Source organism: Merops nubicus, unplaced genomic scaffold, assembly GCF_000691845.1.
Source record: "Merops nubicus isolate BGI_N331 unplaced genomic scaffold, ASM69184v1 scaffold8138, whole genome shotgun sequence".
Taxonomy (NCBI): Eukaryota; Metazoa; Chordata; class Aves; order Coraciiformes; family Meropidae; genus Merops; species Merops nubicus.
This window is the reverse complement of record NW_008627718.1, coordinates 97,243-112,503: the sequence shown is the minus strand read 5'-3', so window position 1 is coordinate 112,503 and position 15,261 is coordinate 97,243. Positions and strand designations below refer to the sequence as shown.

The following is a 15,261-nucleotide window of genomic DNA, read 5'->3' as shown; positions in this document are numbered from 1 at the left end:
GGAAGCTGCTGTCATCGTGGGCGAGGAAAGCCAGGGCCTCCCTCTCGCTCTGTGGGGAAGGGGAAAGCCCAGGGTGAAGGCCCAGGGTGAAGGCCGAGGGGCCAGCGAGGGGCAGCGGGAGCCCCCGCCCGGGCAGGGTCCCTGCACAGCCCCTCGGGGCCAGGCCTCGGGCAGGGCTGTGCTCGGGGTGCCCGCAGCCAGCGGCCCTGTGCCCAGCCTCTTGTGGGGCAAGAACCCTTCAAACCCGAGCCCGAGATGCCAGCTGTGCTTTGTAGAACTGACAACAGAAAATGAAACAGCTAAGAGGTATCTTTCTGATTTGTGAAGGAACACAAATGTGTTGTTCTAGAACAACTTACGTATATATTTTTTAATAGTGTCATTTTCCTTCTGTTTCCTCATTTTGTTTTGTTTTGTTACAGGTAAGTCCAACACACAAATCTCTCATTTGTGATTTTTTTTTTAAAAAAATACTTAAATTCTGTAAATACTCAGTTCCATACTAAAAATCTCTTTGGAATCCTTTTGTAGATCTGGCCCATTCTCTTCCTATGAAATTATACCAGTTTTGTGTAATAGAGTCACATTTCCAGGCATTATTAGTTTCAGTGCAATGCAGCATAAATATTAAATAACAATGATGCTGTAGTCTCTTCATATAACATTTATGACACATCCCAAAAATCATGCATGCAAAGTAACAGCAGGGCTGTAGATATATCACGATCTGACTGCCAAAATTAAGTATGCAGAATAATAGTAGATTTTCAGACTCTGCACACGTGAGAGAAGCTACTGGTGCCAGGTTAGTTCAGGGAATTGTGAAGCAATGAGCAATTCAAGTATTCAGTTGTTATTTACATATTTATTTTACGCTCAAATTATCCTCACTCTTCAATCACTTTTTGAGATAGGCATGAAAAGGCCCTTCCTTACTAGAAATCCATTTGAAGAGAGAATTGTAACACGCTCTGGGGACTTGTGGACAGATAGGTCCCTTTTAAAGAAAATGAGAGGGGGAATAAAGGCAGCAGCAACACTGTATTGAGGTGTGTAGAGCATGACAAGTTTTTTTATGAAATAACAATAAAGAACTGGAAAAACGTTTGGCTGTATTCTGAGGATGTTTTTACACAGAGTCACGTTTGTGCTTTTCTTATTTAGTTGCTGCATTCTCTGCATAGTGCATTTAGCAATGGATGTGTATCTTTACTCTGGAAGCATTACTGTGGATTAATCAACAAAGGTGCTCAATAATCTAAAAAAAGCCACTGAAGTTTTCATTGCAGCAGGACTCATGACCAGCTCGCTTGGCTACACAATTGACTTCTCATAGAATCATGGAATGGTTTTGGCTGGAAGAGACCTTTAAGGTGATCGAGTCCAACCATTAACTGAGTGCTGCCAGGCCACCAGTGCCCCACGTCCCTCAGCACCACATCTCCACTTTCCCCCGTGGCAAAGACTCGGCCCTTGCAAGACACTGTGTGTACAGAACGGCTCCAGGAAGTGAAGTTGGTGGTGGGACAGCTCACAGGCAATCCTATTGTCAACTCTCAGCACTCTGCAAACTATTCAAAATCGTTTTGCAAGAAAGCTGTTAACACCAGCTCTCATTATTTTTAGCACTGGAGAATCTCTGTGCTTCAATTTCAGCTGGAGCTGGAATCTCTAAGGCCTTACGTGTGTTACAGTTTTGAACAGGGTGTAAGAAACTGCACACAGCAGGGGCTCAGGCGGGCGGGATCGCGTCTCGTGCTGCACAGAGACCAAGGAGCAGCAGGAACAAGTACCTCGAGGATGGAGGTCTGGATCTGCAGGATTTGCTCGTGGCCCTTGAGCTGCCGGACGCAGACCTTGCAGGAGAGCTGGGTGGTGGCGGGCGTGTAGCGCTCCAGGGAGAAGGCGCAGAGCAGCGGGCGCGGGCGGCTGCACCAGACACGTGAGAATGGCACCTCCTGCCAGGGCAGAGGGAACGTGTGACAGTCACAAAACGGGAGGAAAAGGCAGCAGTTTGCAGTGCATTTTTACTGACAGCCCTGCAGACTCCAAGTAGGACAAAACTAATAAATGATGATTCGTTTGATAGCTACTAAGATGTGACATTTTCAGAGTACGCAGGATTCACACTCTCATCTAAAATGAAACCTAGGAAAGATGCACTTCAGTTACTCCTCCCAGGCAGGGACTGGAGCTCTTGCTCTAATCTGTGCCTCCTTGCCATCACCTTGGCCTACAGAATCCAAACCAAAGGAACCATCCTTCCTCCGTACGGTAACGCGGCATCGAGCGCGGCAGCTCCCTGTCTGTATGTGGGTATCTTCCATCCGAGTTCAGCAACACCCACCTGCCTGGGGGGCCTCGAGCAGCCCCCTGCACATCACTGGCCAGCCTCAGCTTTACTTCTTAGTTTCATCCTGTTATACTCTGTGACTACGTTCACTGAATCCTCTGCTTCAGCCAGGGCCACTTTATGGGATGAATGCTCTCATCAAACGCTACACAGACAACTGCAGCAATTAATCATCAGAGATTTCTGGCATCTCTGGTTGCTTCGTGTTCCTAAAAACGTATGGAAATAGACAGGAGAAGTGCATGGGGCAGCTAACTTCTGTTTTCTGATTACTTTGTAAATACCAAAGTTCTCTTACCAGTCTCCTCTCTTCACGCTTTCAGAATATGTTATTTATTTATTATTATTGCTTCCAAACGAGCATCATTTATAAACTCACTGTGGTGTTCTGTATTGTAGCCATGAAGGCTTGTAAATAGTAAAACCAATTAAACCAAACATGTTGTCTATTAATTTCAAAATATTGAAAAATAGTGTAGAACTGGCAACCTGGGGAATAATATAAAAGGGAAAAAAACCTGTCTGAAATTAATATTTCATCCTATTCTATTGTAGCATTCATCCATATGATTATGGGACAGCATTAACAGCTTCAGGGAGCAATTATTCTTACACAAGAAAACTAGTTTATAGATTTTTACATTAGGTTTTCTAGAGGAGGATTATGAATTTTCAGATTGCTCTGTCCCTTTTCATGCACTATTTTTAAATCTTAGAATTGATTTGAAAGGCATGTGAAGCTGATCCTTCAAAGAAAAGGCAATAATGACTGGGCATGCATTCTGCTTGCATTTTTCATGGCTTCCTAAAGGGTTAATAAATGACATAGGCAAGGACATAAACATAAACCCTCTAGGCAGCTATAATTCCTTCAGTATTTAATACTGACAGTTACAACTGACTGACCTTCCAACTAGCCACTTGTCATAATTAGCTGTTTAAATCAAGTAAACCGTGCACTCAACTCTTACGATCAGTTTATGGACGCTCACCCAAGAGCTTGCAGCTCAGAAAACATTTAACGCTTCATTCTTGCCTTCCTAGAAGCAATTTTTATCAGACTGAGGTGGTGATTTTTTTCCATGTCTCTGAAGAAAGGAGCTATGTGCTGGTAATGTGAGAAAGCACCAGAGCTCAGCCTCACCTGGCACTTCCAAACACAGTCAAGACTAACGGAGGGAGAGTGTCGCTGCACTCCCAGCCAGCACTCAGCTCACTGCCCTGAGGAGTGTCCTGGGCTGCCTGTAAAGATGCACTCAGAGATAATGATAAGCTCTGCGTGGAGATCCTGAGTTGGTAGCAGTAGCAAGATACCAAGAGTGATAAAGAAAACATTAGCAAAATATTAGAAGTGGAGCAACTGTAATTAGATTTTTCCAGAGTAATCATCTCTGCTTTCACCCAGAGTAGAAGAATCACTCAGGTGAAAAGAGTGGTATGGAATGGAATAGAGGGAGCAAGGCATAGTGGGACAATGAGTGTTTAAAGTAGTTCAGAAACACTTTCGGTTTTAGTTTCCCTTTATAATTAAGCTCCTAGCAGAGGGAGGGAATGTAAATCATTGCAGAGCTACAGACAGACCCTGGATCCTCCAAGAGACACAAGACACTAGGGAGACAGCTGCTTTTAACCACTAAAGGTGCCTGTCAGGCTTCTTAACATGCTTGTCACAGCCTCTTCCTGCTCTAACACCCGACCCGTTTTCGAGGGTTCCCCCTAGTTTCTTGTGAAGGTGGTGGGAAGGATGCCAAGCACTCGGCATCTGCTCCTGCCTGCTGGCCAGGACAAACACACACACTCCGCAGAGTCTGGAGGAACACCGACTACCACCTGCCATTAACTGCTTTCATGGACAGTTTTACACCATGATTTATTCATCTCTTCAAGCCTTGAAGCAGCATCTTTACTTATATGAGAAATCATTAACATAAATCTTTCCTCATCATACTCTCTGATGATGGTTTCACTTGGTTGACCAAAGAGACAATTACGGAATAGGCTCTTCTCAGTTGTTCTTGACAACCAGAACAGCCGGCTTGTTTTTAAATGTGCTGTGTAGGAGAGAAAACAAGCAGACAGCACAGGAAACTCCACATGAAGAAAAAAGGTTCTTTTATATACAAAGAGGTGTGAGCCAAATCAGAGCTGTCAGCAGAGTTGGAACATTCCACAAAATATTTCACTGAGAGGGAAATAAAAGCCATGTAAGTCGTTCCGCAGTTTCCGATAGAAACAGTTTCTCAGCTGTCCAAGTCATCCAAACTATACGCAATTATAAAATGTAAATATTTATTTGGCTTCCTTACCAGCACTGTCAGACCATTCTGGCAGCAGAGGTTTTGCACAGGCTTGTTTTTAACCCTGAGTGGCTGCTGAGCGAAGGGGATCGTGCCTGCCATGACCTGAACCTTCAGCAGCTCTGCCAGTCTGTGCCCACCTCAGTGCAAGCACAGCACTTACACATTCTTCTGTGGGTTATGGCTCCCTCATCGGACTTTATTTTTTGTTTTTCTCTTGCAAAATAAATTTGATAGCTACTTTGGGCTGTGCCACTTGCATTATTCAGCAAAGTGAAGTCCTTTGAACATATGGGAAAATTTCTCTATGTTACAGAAAATTCTCTATATTAAAGAAATTTGCATGGGCTATCATGCCTTGTTTTAACAGCATCTTGCAGTTCAGTTTTGGCTGGAAACTCTAGACTATTTGCCAACAGAAAATAAAAATACCCGAGTTTAACATACCATAAGTAGTATATTTATCCACAGAAGCTGTACACAGCACTAAGTGCTGAACTGCACACAAAGTATTTTGAGGCCTCTGAGTCAGTCTCACAACTTTGTGTGCACCAGGGACTCACAACCAGCAAAGGAGGCAATGCCCTAAAGAAATCACGACTTTGCAGAAATAATCCTCAACTACAAAGAAACAGAGAGGCTAAAGTAGCAAACAGCTTTCCTTGCTTATCAGCAGAGTTGCCTGCAGACAGCACAGTAAGCATTGTTTTCTGCAGGCCATTTTTCTAATTTATCATAGCACAGTGTTATTTGGTTTCCTCCTTGCACAGCTGCCTTTCTGCAGTAGTCCTGGCAAACAACAGGAGCAGTCGCTTCGACTGTGTCAGTACAGGGCAGTGGAAGTGTTCACCTCTGAACAGTTCTGTAAATTGAAAGCTTTACAGCATTCTGGGTTTGCCCTGATCATAAGGCAATGCATTTTTGTTGCATACTCAAGAGACTGAAACCACACCTTTCAAAAGCAAAAGGGACCATTGTCTGACTTGGGTTGTGCCCCTGCCAGTGAAAACTCTTTGCTACCTCTGAATTCAAATGTAAGCAGATAAACTGACAAGTACCTGACATGCAGTAAATGGTTTAATTCTCCAAAGGAAAGGAGGGATATCAAGGACAGATATCTGAAGACTGAAGGTGTTCCCTCTGAAATGCAAAAGCTTTGGTTCCTCCAGTAATTGTCCACCTTGGAGTCTTTCATCTGAAACAACTTCCTGCAATGGCAGAGGAGGAAAGAATTCTTTCAGTATTATGAACAAATACCAAATCTAATGAGAATTCATCTTTCTGGAAGGTGCCTCGTTCACCTACAGCATGTCAGGGTACAGCAGTGGAGTATTTCTCTCACGGGGCAGGTGATGGGCACTGGCATTCCATGGATGGATTAGGGATTGTCCTATATGTGATGATGGGACTTGTGACACTCGATTTTCTTTTGGCTCCCTCAGCACCAACACCCAGGTGACTGCAGGCTGGGGGTGCAGGAAAGGGAACTTCAGAGGGTGTTGCCACCCGGTAGTTTCTGTCTTCACGTTTTGGGGTTACAGGTCAAAGCCAACCAGTTTTCTTTGTTACTGAAAGTTACTCGTGTCTGATAGCTGCTATTTTATTGCATCCCACAGGATCATTGTTACAAAGAAGTTTACCCGAGTGCTCTCCAACATCAGCACGAAGGGGGAAGCAAGGCTGTCAGCCCATTGCCAGGTAAAGCCTTTTCCCTCCAAAGAGGAAAATGGAAACTGGTTGTACTGTGACATCACTGTAATTTCATCCCTCTTCTGTTCTGGAATAACACAGCTATCCTTGGGTATTTTAATTAAGTTTTTGAATAAAAAAAAATCCTACAGGTTGTATTCCTCAAGTTGTATTCAGTGTATTCCCTGTGTTCCTTAAACACTTAATGGACTAAAAGGAAGCCAGGCAATACAAGGCATGCTTGGGGAAGAGTCTGCTCAGTTAGAGATTGAGTCGACAGCAGTTTTGGGGAGAAGGTGCTCTCAGGACTTTAAAGCACTGAAAGAAACACACCAAGTGTGCACATTAGACAAAATGATTCAGCTCCATCGCTCCTCTCTTGGCCATTTTCAGAATTACTGGACAAGATCCTGCACAATCTTTGAAGGGTTGACTTGGAGCAGGAATTTGCACTACAGCTGTCTAGAGGTATGTTACAACCTAGATTTTTATATAATTCTGTGAATTTAAAACAATAGTAAAAAAATCACCCCTGCCTGTACTTATGCAATGTTTATTCCTGTACTGCTACAGTAAAAATCCTAAGAAGGAAGGAAAGCTTGCAGAAGTCTTTAAAAATCAGCTAGTAAGCAGTATTTCAAATTCCCTTTTTTATCCATATAAATGATATAAAATCTGTGTACACTGAAGAGCTTTAGTGCTTACCAGTAGCAAAGTTATTGTTAGAAGAGCTACTGGAATCACTGTGACCTTCTGAAAATATAATGACTGCTAGAGCTCTCTGAAACTGTAATAATGGATTTCTATTATAAACCAATTTACAGGCATTTAGTTTGTTTTAACTCCTGATGGCTGGGTTTACATGAAAGAAGGAATAAGAAGGGAAACTTTAGTTTTTGATTTTCAACTGCAAAGGAAGTAGCTTATTTCATCACAACTTCTGAAATTCTCTGAATGTGTTGGGATTTTTTTAAACATACCACAGTTGTACAAACACTGCTCTACCTTTAATAATGCACGTGGTCCTTAATTCCACAAAAGGCAGAAGGATTATGGCAAAATGAAAAATACAATAGCTGGTTCTTTTGTATTTTGCAAAGAGTTTCCCAGCACACTAGGGATTACATAAAGGTAAGTTGCCACACAGAGATAAAGTGAAAAATCAAGGAACTTTGTATCCTATAGGACTGCTCTGTAAAGGATTAACAGCATCAAGCAAAACTTGGTAAACACAATTCTGATACTTTATCAAAAAAAGCCACCTGTAGATTCCATGTTCAGCACTTAATATTTACATAGCATGAAGTTGATGCAGCATGCTTTCAAGAGATGTGTAATTTCATAAATACACAGTTGTCTCATTATGTACAAACACCCTGTTCTAATTTCTGTGAATGCAGAAAAGTGGTAATTATTCTTGTAACAATTTTCTACAGACTCATCCAGGAAAACACCAGTAGCCCACGAATTGTGTGTTATAAAGGTTCTAATTACAAAGCTATTGTATGTCTTTAACATCCCTTTCAGTGGCTTTGGTTTTATTAGAAGCACACAGACATTAGTGTGTGCTTCATTAAGATTCATGTTTCTATTCTGTATGATAGCAAAAGGAAGCAGAAAATCATCTGTCACAACTGTCTTCATTTCATCTCCCAAAAGAAAATCATTTTGTTAAAGCTTCTGAGTTCACTAAAGCTGCAAAAGCCAGTGAATTTCATTGTTTTGTCTTGGAATACCACGGACAAAACTCAGCTCATTTGAAACGCTGCTTTGGGATTGTTTTGTGGTGACTGGTTGTTACTGTGGTGGTTTTTTACATTTTTTTAATTTTTTTTTTTAAAGGGGAAATGCATGATTATAATTTAGTATTTGTTTAACAAGATGGTGGGGCAGTCTCTTCCTTCTTGCTCAAACTGTGAACAGGAGAGGAAATCCTGAACTGACTAATGACAGCGTAAGGGGACGAGTGTGACAAACACAGTCCATGCCATGGTAATGACCAACATCTTCTGGGCTGAAAGGCTGGTCTGGGTGTCCTGAGGCTCTTGCAGCGTAAATCCAAAGTGGAACAAGAGTGCAGAGAAATTAAGGGATGAAAAATAAGTCATGCAGCAGTGGCATGAAAAAATAGCGTATTGTTTGAGTTCTGGAGTGCTGGTGTGGCCCAGGGACGATCCCCAGAAACAGAGGAATGTTAGTGTTCTATGGAAATACAACAAAAACCAGTTAACAAGGTGAAACCATTTACCTGAAATGCACAAGGTGTGTTATCCATACAATATACTCTCAGATTGTAATCCAGAGAATTGCAAGACAGGCAGCCAAAAACCGCTACTTTCAGCTGTCGAACGGCACAGTCAGAGAGGGGTTCTCCAATAAGAGCATAAGTTCCAAAGCTGTTTAAGAGAATGTGACAGGCATAAGGATCCAACAGGCAGTAGCAAGAAGTAGTTTCCTCTTCCACAGACATCACTTCCTGCAAAATGAAATTCAGGTTAAAGAAAAAAAATTAAATAATAAAATCAATAGGCCTTGACAATAGGAGTCATGACATTATTTGTTTATTTTCATACAACTGGAATGTAAAGTACTTCTGAGAGCCAGTCTGCACACTCTGCTCGTGTTGACCTCAGGGAAGAGGAGAAGGCAGAGACCATCTGTATGAGTAAACACTCCCAGTCTAGCCCTGAGTCAGCAAGAGGATTTATGGCAATATATTGTGCAGAATTCAGTGTGTACAGCCTATAATAATAATGATGATGGATAAGCAGTTTTAGCATCTTTTTTCAAGTGCTTTTGACTTTCTAGATAATTATTTTTCCCAATGTCAAGTTAAGAAATTACCTTGAGGATTGAAGTCAATAAGCAATCCTTGAACAATAGTTGGTATTTGACTTCCCTTACAGAATATCCATTACACTACATTTACCTTCATCAAAAAACTACCTATCCCACTCTATTGCCTTTCGTGCTTAGTTCTGCATTACAGCATCATTAGCTGAGGTCTGTGAGCAGCCTGCAGCCTGGTGTCACACTCCTCATTAACTCCAGGGTGTTTGTAACCAATGGTAATGGAGCTGACTAAGTACTGAGTGCCTCTAGAGTTGGAAAACTGAGTGCAAATGGTTTAAACCAGCAGCAAACATTAGAGGAGGAAAAGGGTGAAGTGAGTTAAGGTATCCAGGAATGTTTTAACTATTGTTTTTTTTCCCCTCATAAGGCAATGAACAAATAGTTCCATCAGCAGCAGTGCAATAAAATCTGATTGACTTTGGATTTGTGTTACTGGGTTCTGCAGCTGTAATAAGATGCAGAGTGTTGGGACACAGCTCTAATAACATGCTTTGTTGTTGGGAAGTCCAGCACCTTTATCCTGTGTGTATTTCTGTAATGTAATAACAGTTCAGTTCATGCTTTAGCCATACCTTTACTAGGCTGTCTTCCCCAGACAATGCAGAAAGTTTAGCTTTGAGACTGCTGCCTACCAAGCAGTTTCAGTCAAAGGTGGCCAGTGGGCTTACAGAATGCAGGTGGACTGGCACAAATGATCAAATGCCCATGGCACAAATGCAAAAAGCTTAATTTCCCCAGTAATCAGGTTTAAAAAATACAGTTTCAACTGAGAATGGTAAAATATTTCATTTAAGGTACACTAATCCTTCAGAGCTTATGAGCACAGCATGAGCACTGAATGTCCATTCAAGTGACATGTACAAAGAGACAAGATTTTTAGATCAGAAGGGTCCATCTACATTAAAAAAAAAAAATTAAACTTGAAGTGTATATTTTTAGCCAGTTCCATAACGTTTTTTATGTCATGATAAATTCTTGTGTGGATATAGCAGTCAGTTCTGATGTGACTCTCTTTGGGAGCTATGATCTATCAAAACAATGTTTCTAAAATTAAATGGCTGCTGGCTTAAGTGACCTGAGAAGATGAATGCATTTTTCTCCTGTCACATGGGCTGGACCATTAAGCTGAGTCTGTTTAGCACATCTTGGTAAAATAGCTGCAGACAGTTCAGGTGCTTCCTAACAAAGCACAAAATCATTTTTTAAAAAGTGTTTCTTTGAGATGTCTGTTCCTGTCCCTTACAGCAGCCTGGACCTGAGCCTGCCCGAGGAACCGCGGTGCTGCTTTCCATCACTGGTACAACCTGCCAAGTGCAGGCAGAAGTCTGAGCTTACCTCCCATTTCCCTTGCTGTGTCCTTTTTTTCAAGTGAATATTCCAGTGCTCTGAATTGACTTCTGCACAGTGTGGTATGGTCAAGGCGAAGGGCGTGCTGGCAGACACATCTGAGGGCCCACAGGTTACTTCTGGTCCCAGAAGAACGTGGGTGCCTTCTGGCTGTAGGCTTTGTGTCCGGGAAGAGACAATAACGACTGTCAGGCTCTTTTTAAGGAGGAGTGAAAAGGTACTTTTTAACTGCAAGTTTTAAAATACTTTAGTTAAAAAGCCAAGTACCTCACTCTTGCAGAAAAGGATAAGCCAGCCAATTACTGTGCCAGCTTTCATGTAGAAAAAGTAGCTGAAGATGAAACCAAACTATGAGGCCACCCCTACTCAGATGGTTGGCTAGTCAGTTTAGGATTGTGGTCTTTAAAATACATTTCAATTTGCTTAAACCAAACCCAACACTAAAAGGACTCAATGCCAGTAGGCCCTGCTTGATGCACCAGCTGGCAGCATCTAATTCCACCTTCAAAGACTGTCATCAGCAATATTTTCACAGTTGGGAAGATAAAACAAATTATGGTTTAAAAACACAGTCTCATAAATTTTTCCAGAGTGAGTGTGATCTCACTGGTTTGAAAACACTTTTCTGTTCTGCAGAAAGAAGAAGCCAGGTGACACACAGCAGACACCAGGGACAGGACAATTCTGCCTAAATTCAGAGCTCCGCAAAGCGGGTGCGTGCACGTGGGCTCCATCAGTCAGTGGGGAGACATCCAGGCCTTGTGCATGCCCAGATAACTACTGCCTGCATTTTAGGGCTATCTGCCCAACAGCCCATGCGCCTGTGGAGCAGCTCTCTGGAGTGGTTTAGTACCTCCCTCCATTGTCTTCTCTGGAGACATTTAAAACCCTCCTGGACACGTCCCTGTGTGACCTGCTCTAGGTGGTCCTGCTCTGGCAGGGGGTTAGACGAGGGGATTTTCCGAGGTCCTTTCCAAGCCTTAACACTCTGTGATTCTGTGACCCTCCATCCACACAAACCAGGTACAAGTTCTGAGCCACTGCCACCTCCCCCCCCGATGGATGGGCAGTAGAGAGCCAGCTCCCTGCACGTCAGGGCAGCTAGAGCAGTCTGGTTTGTCCCACCCACCTCAGACAGGTGAAACACAACATCAGTCTTGTCTCAACAATGTGAAGAAGAATACAGTATTTTGAGGGGAAAAAATGAACGTTTGCTTTTGTCTCACTTTATAGAATTTCACTTTAAAGAAGAAGGAAATGTCCCCCTGCGACAATCTTTGGATTGGTTTGCTACCTCTGCTTCTGCCCACAGAAAAGGAAAACAGTAGGCAAAATTTGCTGCTTGGTTTTAATTAACCTATTTTAATTCATTTCTGCAGAACCCTTGCAGACAAAACAGTTGGGTGTTTTTTTTTTTTTTCCTTCCTTCCTTTTACATATCTTAATCTTTCATTGAAAATGATCAAAACCCTATGGCAGCAGATGGGGATGGAATATGAAAGTTTACACAAAGGAGTTCAGATATCAGAGGAGGAAGAAAAAAAATAGATTCCACTTTAAGCTTTGAAAAAAATATTTCTAGGCTTTAAAATTTATAGGCAGCTTTGTGCCTTTCAGTTTTTAAAGGGAAGTTCCAGCAATCATTTGTCTTATGTCATTTTTCCTGTAATTTATACAGCTATAGCACATGTCACAACAGTGTGTTCACACCAGCAACAGGGAAGCTTTTACCTGGATTCCTTTTGAGTGATGGCAAGATAGATTTCCCAGGAACTCTCCTCAGGGATAGCTCCATGTGGTATCAACAGACTGACTCCTACAAAAGAGCAAAGCAGAAGAAGCCTCTGGGAAAGGGACTGGATGGACAGAACAATGTGCAGCTGGCCTCTGACTTCCATGGTCTAGAAGGGCCATCTACTAGAGGAGAAGAATGCTCCTCTGAAATAGTGGTCCTGACCAGCACACTATCAGATGAAAGGAAAATACATTATTAACATGATCCACATAATTATTAATATTTAACTGTCTTAGAGCCTGAAATGATAAAGACTCTTATGCATAAAAACTTCTTGCTCCAGCTGAGCTCTTAAAATAGGTGACTTCCCTTTGGTTTGTGTCACTAAATGACACTGGAGTCACAGTCGAGGTGGGACTGGGTACAGGCACTTCCTGGTCTCCTTCAGCACTGACACAAAGGGGATAATTTATGGAAGCAAAAGGTACCATCAGCTGTTGTCTTAAGGCTTGTGGCAGGAGCAGTTCATAATCCCAGTCATTTGGATGGGTCTTGTTCCTCTGACAGGCTTTGGTCTGATGCAGCAGCAATCTGGTTTGAGTTGCCTGGTTAACTGTTATTTTCCTTTTTTTTTTTCAATAATAAACACAGTCAAAAGCACAGGTGCCTTTGGGAACTCTGAAGTTTAGGCTTCACCAGTTTCTGGAAGGTGGTTGTTGCAAGCCAATTATGAAATATTTAATCATTTGTTGACTCTTTCACTCTTGCTTGCCAAAACGCCTCTTAGTGGTACACATCATCTGCAAAGCTCCATGTTTTACAAGATGTGATCATGGCTTAAACTGTTCTTGAAACCTCTTTGCCCCTTTCTAACTTCCAAATCAAATCTGATAATTCCAGCATCACAATAAGAATTCATAATGGAGAGACAATGTAATCAAATTAATCTCAATTTGCATGGAAATCACTACACTATTTTTGTTCATATACACAATAACTAATGAATCCAAGGGGTATGATTTTCCTTTTACTCCACTAGTATAAGTTAGGAGTGAACAAGGACACTTTCCAGAGCATATTCACTACAGGAGGACTACATTTTACTCAGTAAATGCTGCACAATGCAGAACCTCAGCTCAGTGCTGATACGACTGCTCTCTCATTTACAATTGGCCAGCAAATTTGATCTTACACAAATAGGAAGAACATAAATTGCAAGTGTACCAAACATGTATTTAAGTAATCTAACTGATGTGACTATAATTACATAAAATAGCTAAATACATAGTATAAAGAGAGTTCTTCTTTTATGACTTAACTAACTTGGTGCCTCTGCCTTGTAGCATTCATTCCTGAACACTGGAACAATCTGTGACAAAATGAATCTATTCCATGTGTTGTGCAAGACTGCACACTAAATACTGCATGATTGTACACTAAATATTGCATCCCTGAATTATATACTGCTACCAATCTTCTCTAAATACACATCACATATTTTATGGTAACCTTTGAAGTACCCATTTTATGAAACTTGAAGGGTAAAGCTCTAAATCATTCACTTCAACTAGATACTAAGAGATAAGCCTGGACACACTAGTCTGATGAAAACAAAGTGGAAATTAAAGTGAATCAAGATCATCAGAGATTCGAAGACATCATCTTAACTAGCAGTGGCTGTATCTGGCTATTTCTGCTACTTTTGCCATTTTTAAAGTGTCCAACATAAGGAATTTTATCCAACATGATGCGAACAGTGATGTATGGCAACATACTGCAGGGCTGATTTTAACATCCTTTGATTCTAATTTAGTGCTGTATGTCTTCAGCCAATTTAACAAACCATGTTTTATGTCTGAAACACATGTCACAAAATTTTGAAGTCACAAAACAAACTCCATTTCTTAAGCAATGCCAACTGAGCATCTCTGCTGCGATGTTTCAGTACACAGCCCAGCCTGGAAATACCAGCTGCCTGTGAAGTGCTCCACTATGGAAGTCTGTCAAGCTATTAAGGTAAAGGAAATTAAAATCCATAAAGCTAGGAGTAAATGCTAACAAAACCACACCAGTGCCTTCACTGAGCTTGGAAGCTGTTCCCCAGAGACATCTGTTTGTTATATGCTGCAGACTTCAATAACATAATGGAGTCTGACAGTGTTCATGCTGTCAGATGTTGATGTGTGTAGGTTCTGCTTTGAATATGACCCATTCTATAAGATGCTGATCCAATATCGACCTCCTTCCTGGGGAGCCCTTCTTCTGGATCAGGATCCAAGTAAGCAACAGCTTTGATTAATATGACTTTCATGCTAAAGACATCAAGGGAGGCAGTAATTTATAACAGTTCAAACAGGCATAATGCCTCTTGACTACTCATCCCAAGCTTTCTTCTGATCAGTCATCCCCTGTGTAGGCACATGCTCTACTTCCCAAAATTTGCATTAAGGGAGCCCCTACATTTTCTTTCTTTCTTTTTCTTTCTTTCTTTCTTTCTTTCTTTCTTTTTTTTTTTTAAATTAGTTACAGAACTCTACATCAGGCAAAATTAATTTAATCTAAAATTATTTTGTATACTTTTAATGAGAAAGGATCTCCCTACCTGTGTTTGGAACCACTAAACGGCCACCCAGGTGTCCAAAAATAGCAGTTGTCTTCAGCTCACTTGTTTTTGAAATAGAAGCCAGGTTCTGAATGTATGTAGCTTTGTTTCTAGCCTGTATTGTACCAAAGGCTCTGTTATTCCCATGAGGAAAAGTTCCAGAATGTGCCTTCCCGTGATACTCAGCCCTCTCTGTCACCCCCAGGGACACCATGAACGAACTCTGGACTTTGACTTTGATGTCAGACAGTGGGTTGAACAGTGATGACTCTGTCATTAGCTCCTTGTCCATGGGATCCTGCAGGCAGATGGGGCCACTGTACGTCCTGCTCACTGTCAGGTCTGGCTGCATGGAGGAGTTCAACAGCAGGGAGTTACCTGGCAG

The 15,261-nt window shown here is 41.7% G+C and overlaps 1 protein-coding gene across 1 annotated transcript in view; it reads right to left on the bottom strand.

Moving 5' to 3' along the window:
• Positions 1-15,261, bottom strand: part of UNC5D (unc-5 homolog D (C. elegans)) — a gene marked incomplete at its 5' end in the record, with an annotated part of 57,527 nt that overhangs the window by 1,211 nt on the left and 41,055 nt on the right. Inside the window, 7 exons of the mRNA XM_008946424.1 lie at positions 7-49; positions 1,794-1,958; positions 5,709-5,858; positions 8,588-8,815; positions 10,528-10,696; positions 12,271-12,355; positions 14,877-15,254. Of these exons, the coding sequence (XP_008944672.1) occupies positions 7-49; positions 1,794-1,958; positions 5,709-5,858; positions 8,588-8,815; positions 10,528-10,696; positions 12,271-12,355; positions 14,877-15,254 (1,218 nt within the window). The remainder of the gene's footprint in view (positions 1-6; positions 50-1,793; positions 1,959-5,708; positions 5,859-8,587; positions 8,816-10,527; positions 10,697-12,270; positions 12,356-14,876; positions 15,255-15,261) is intronic.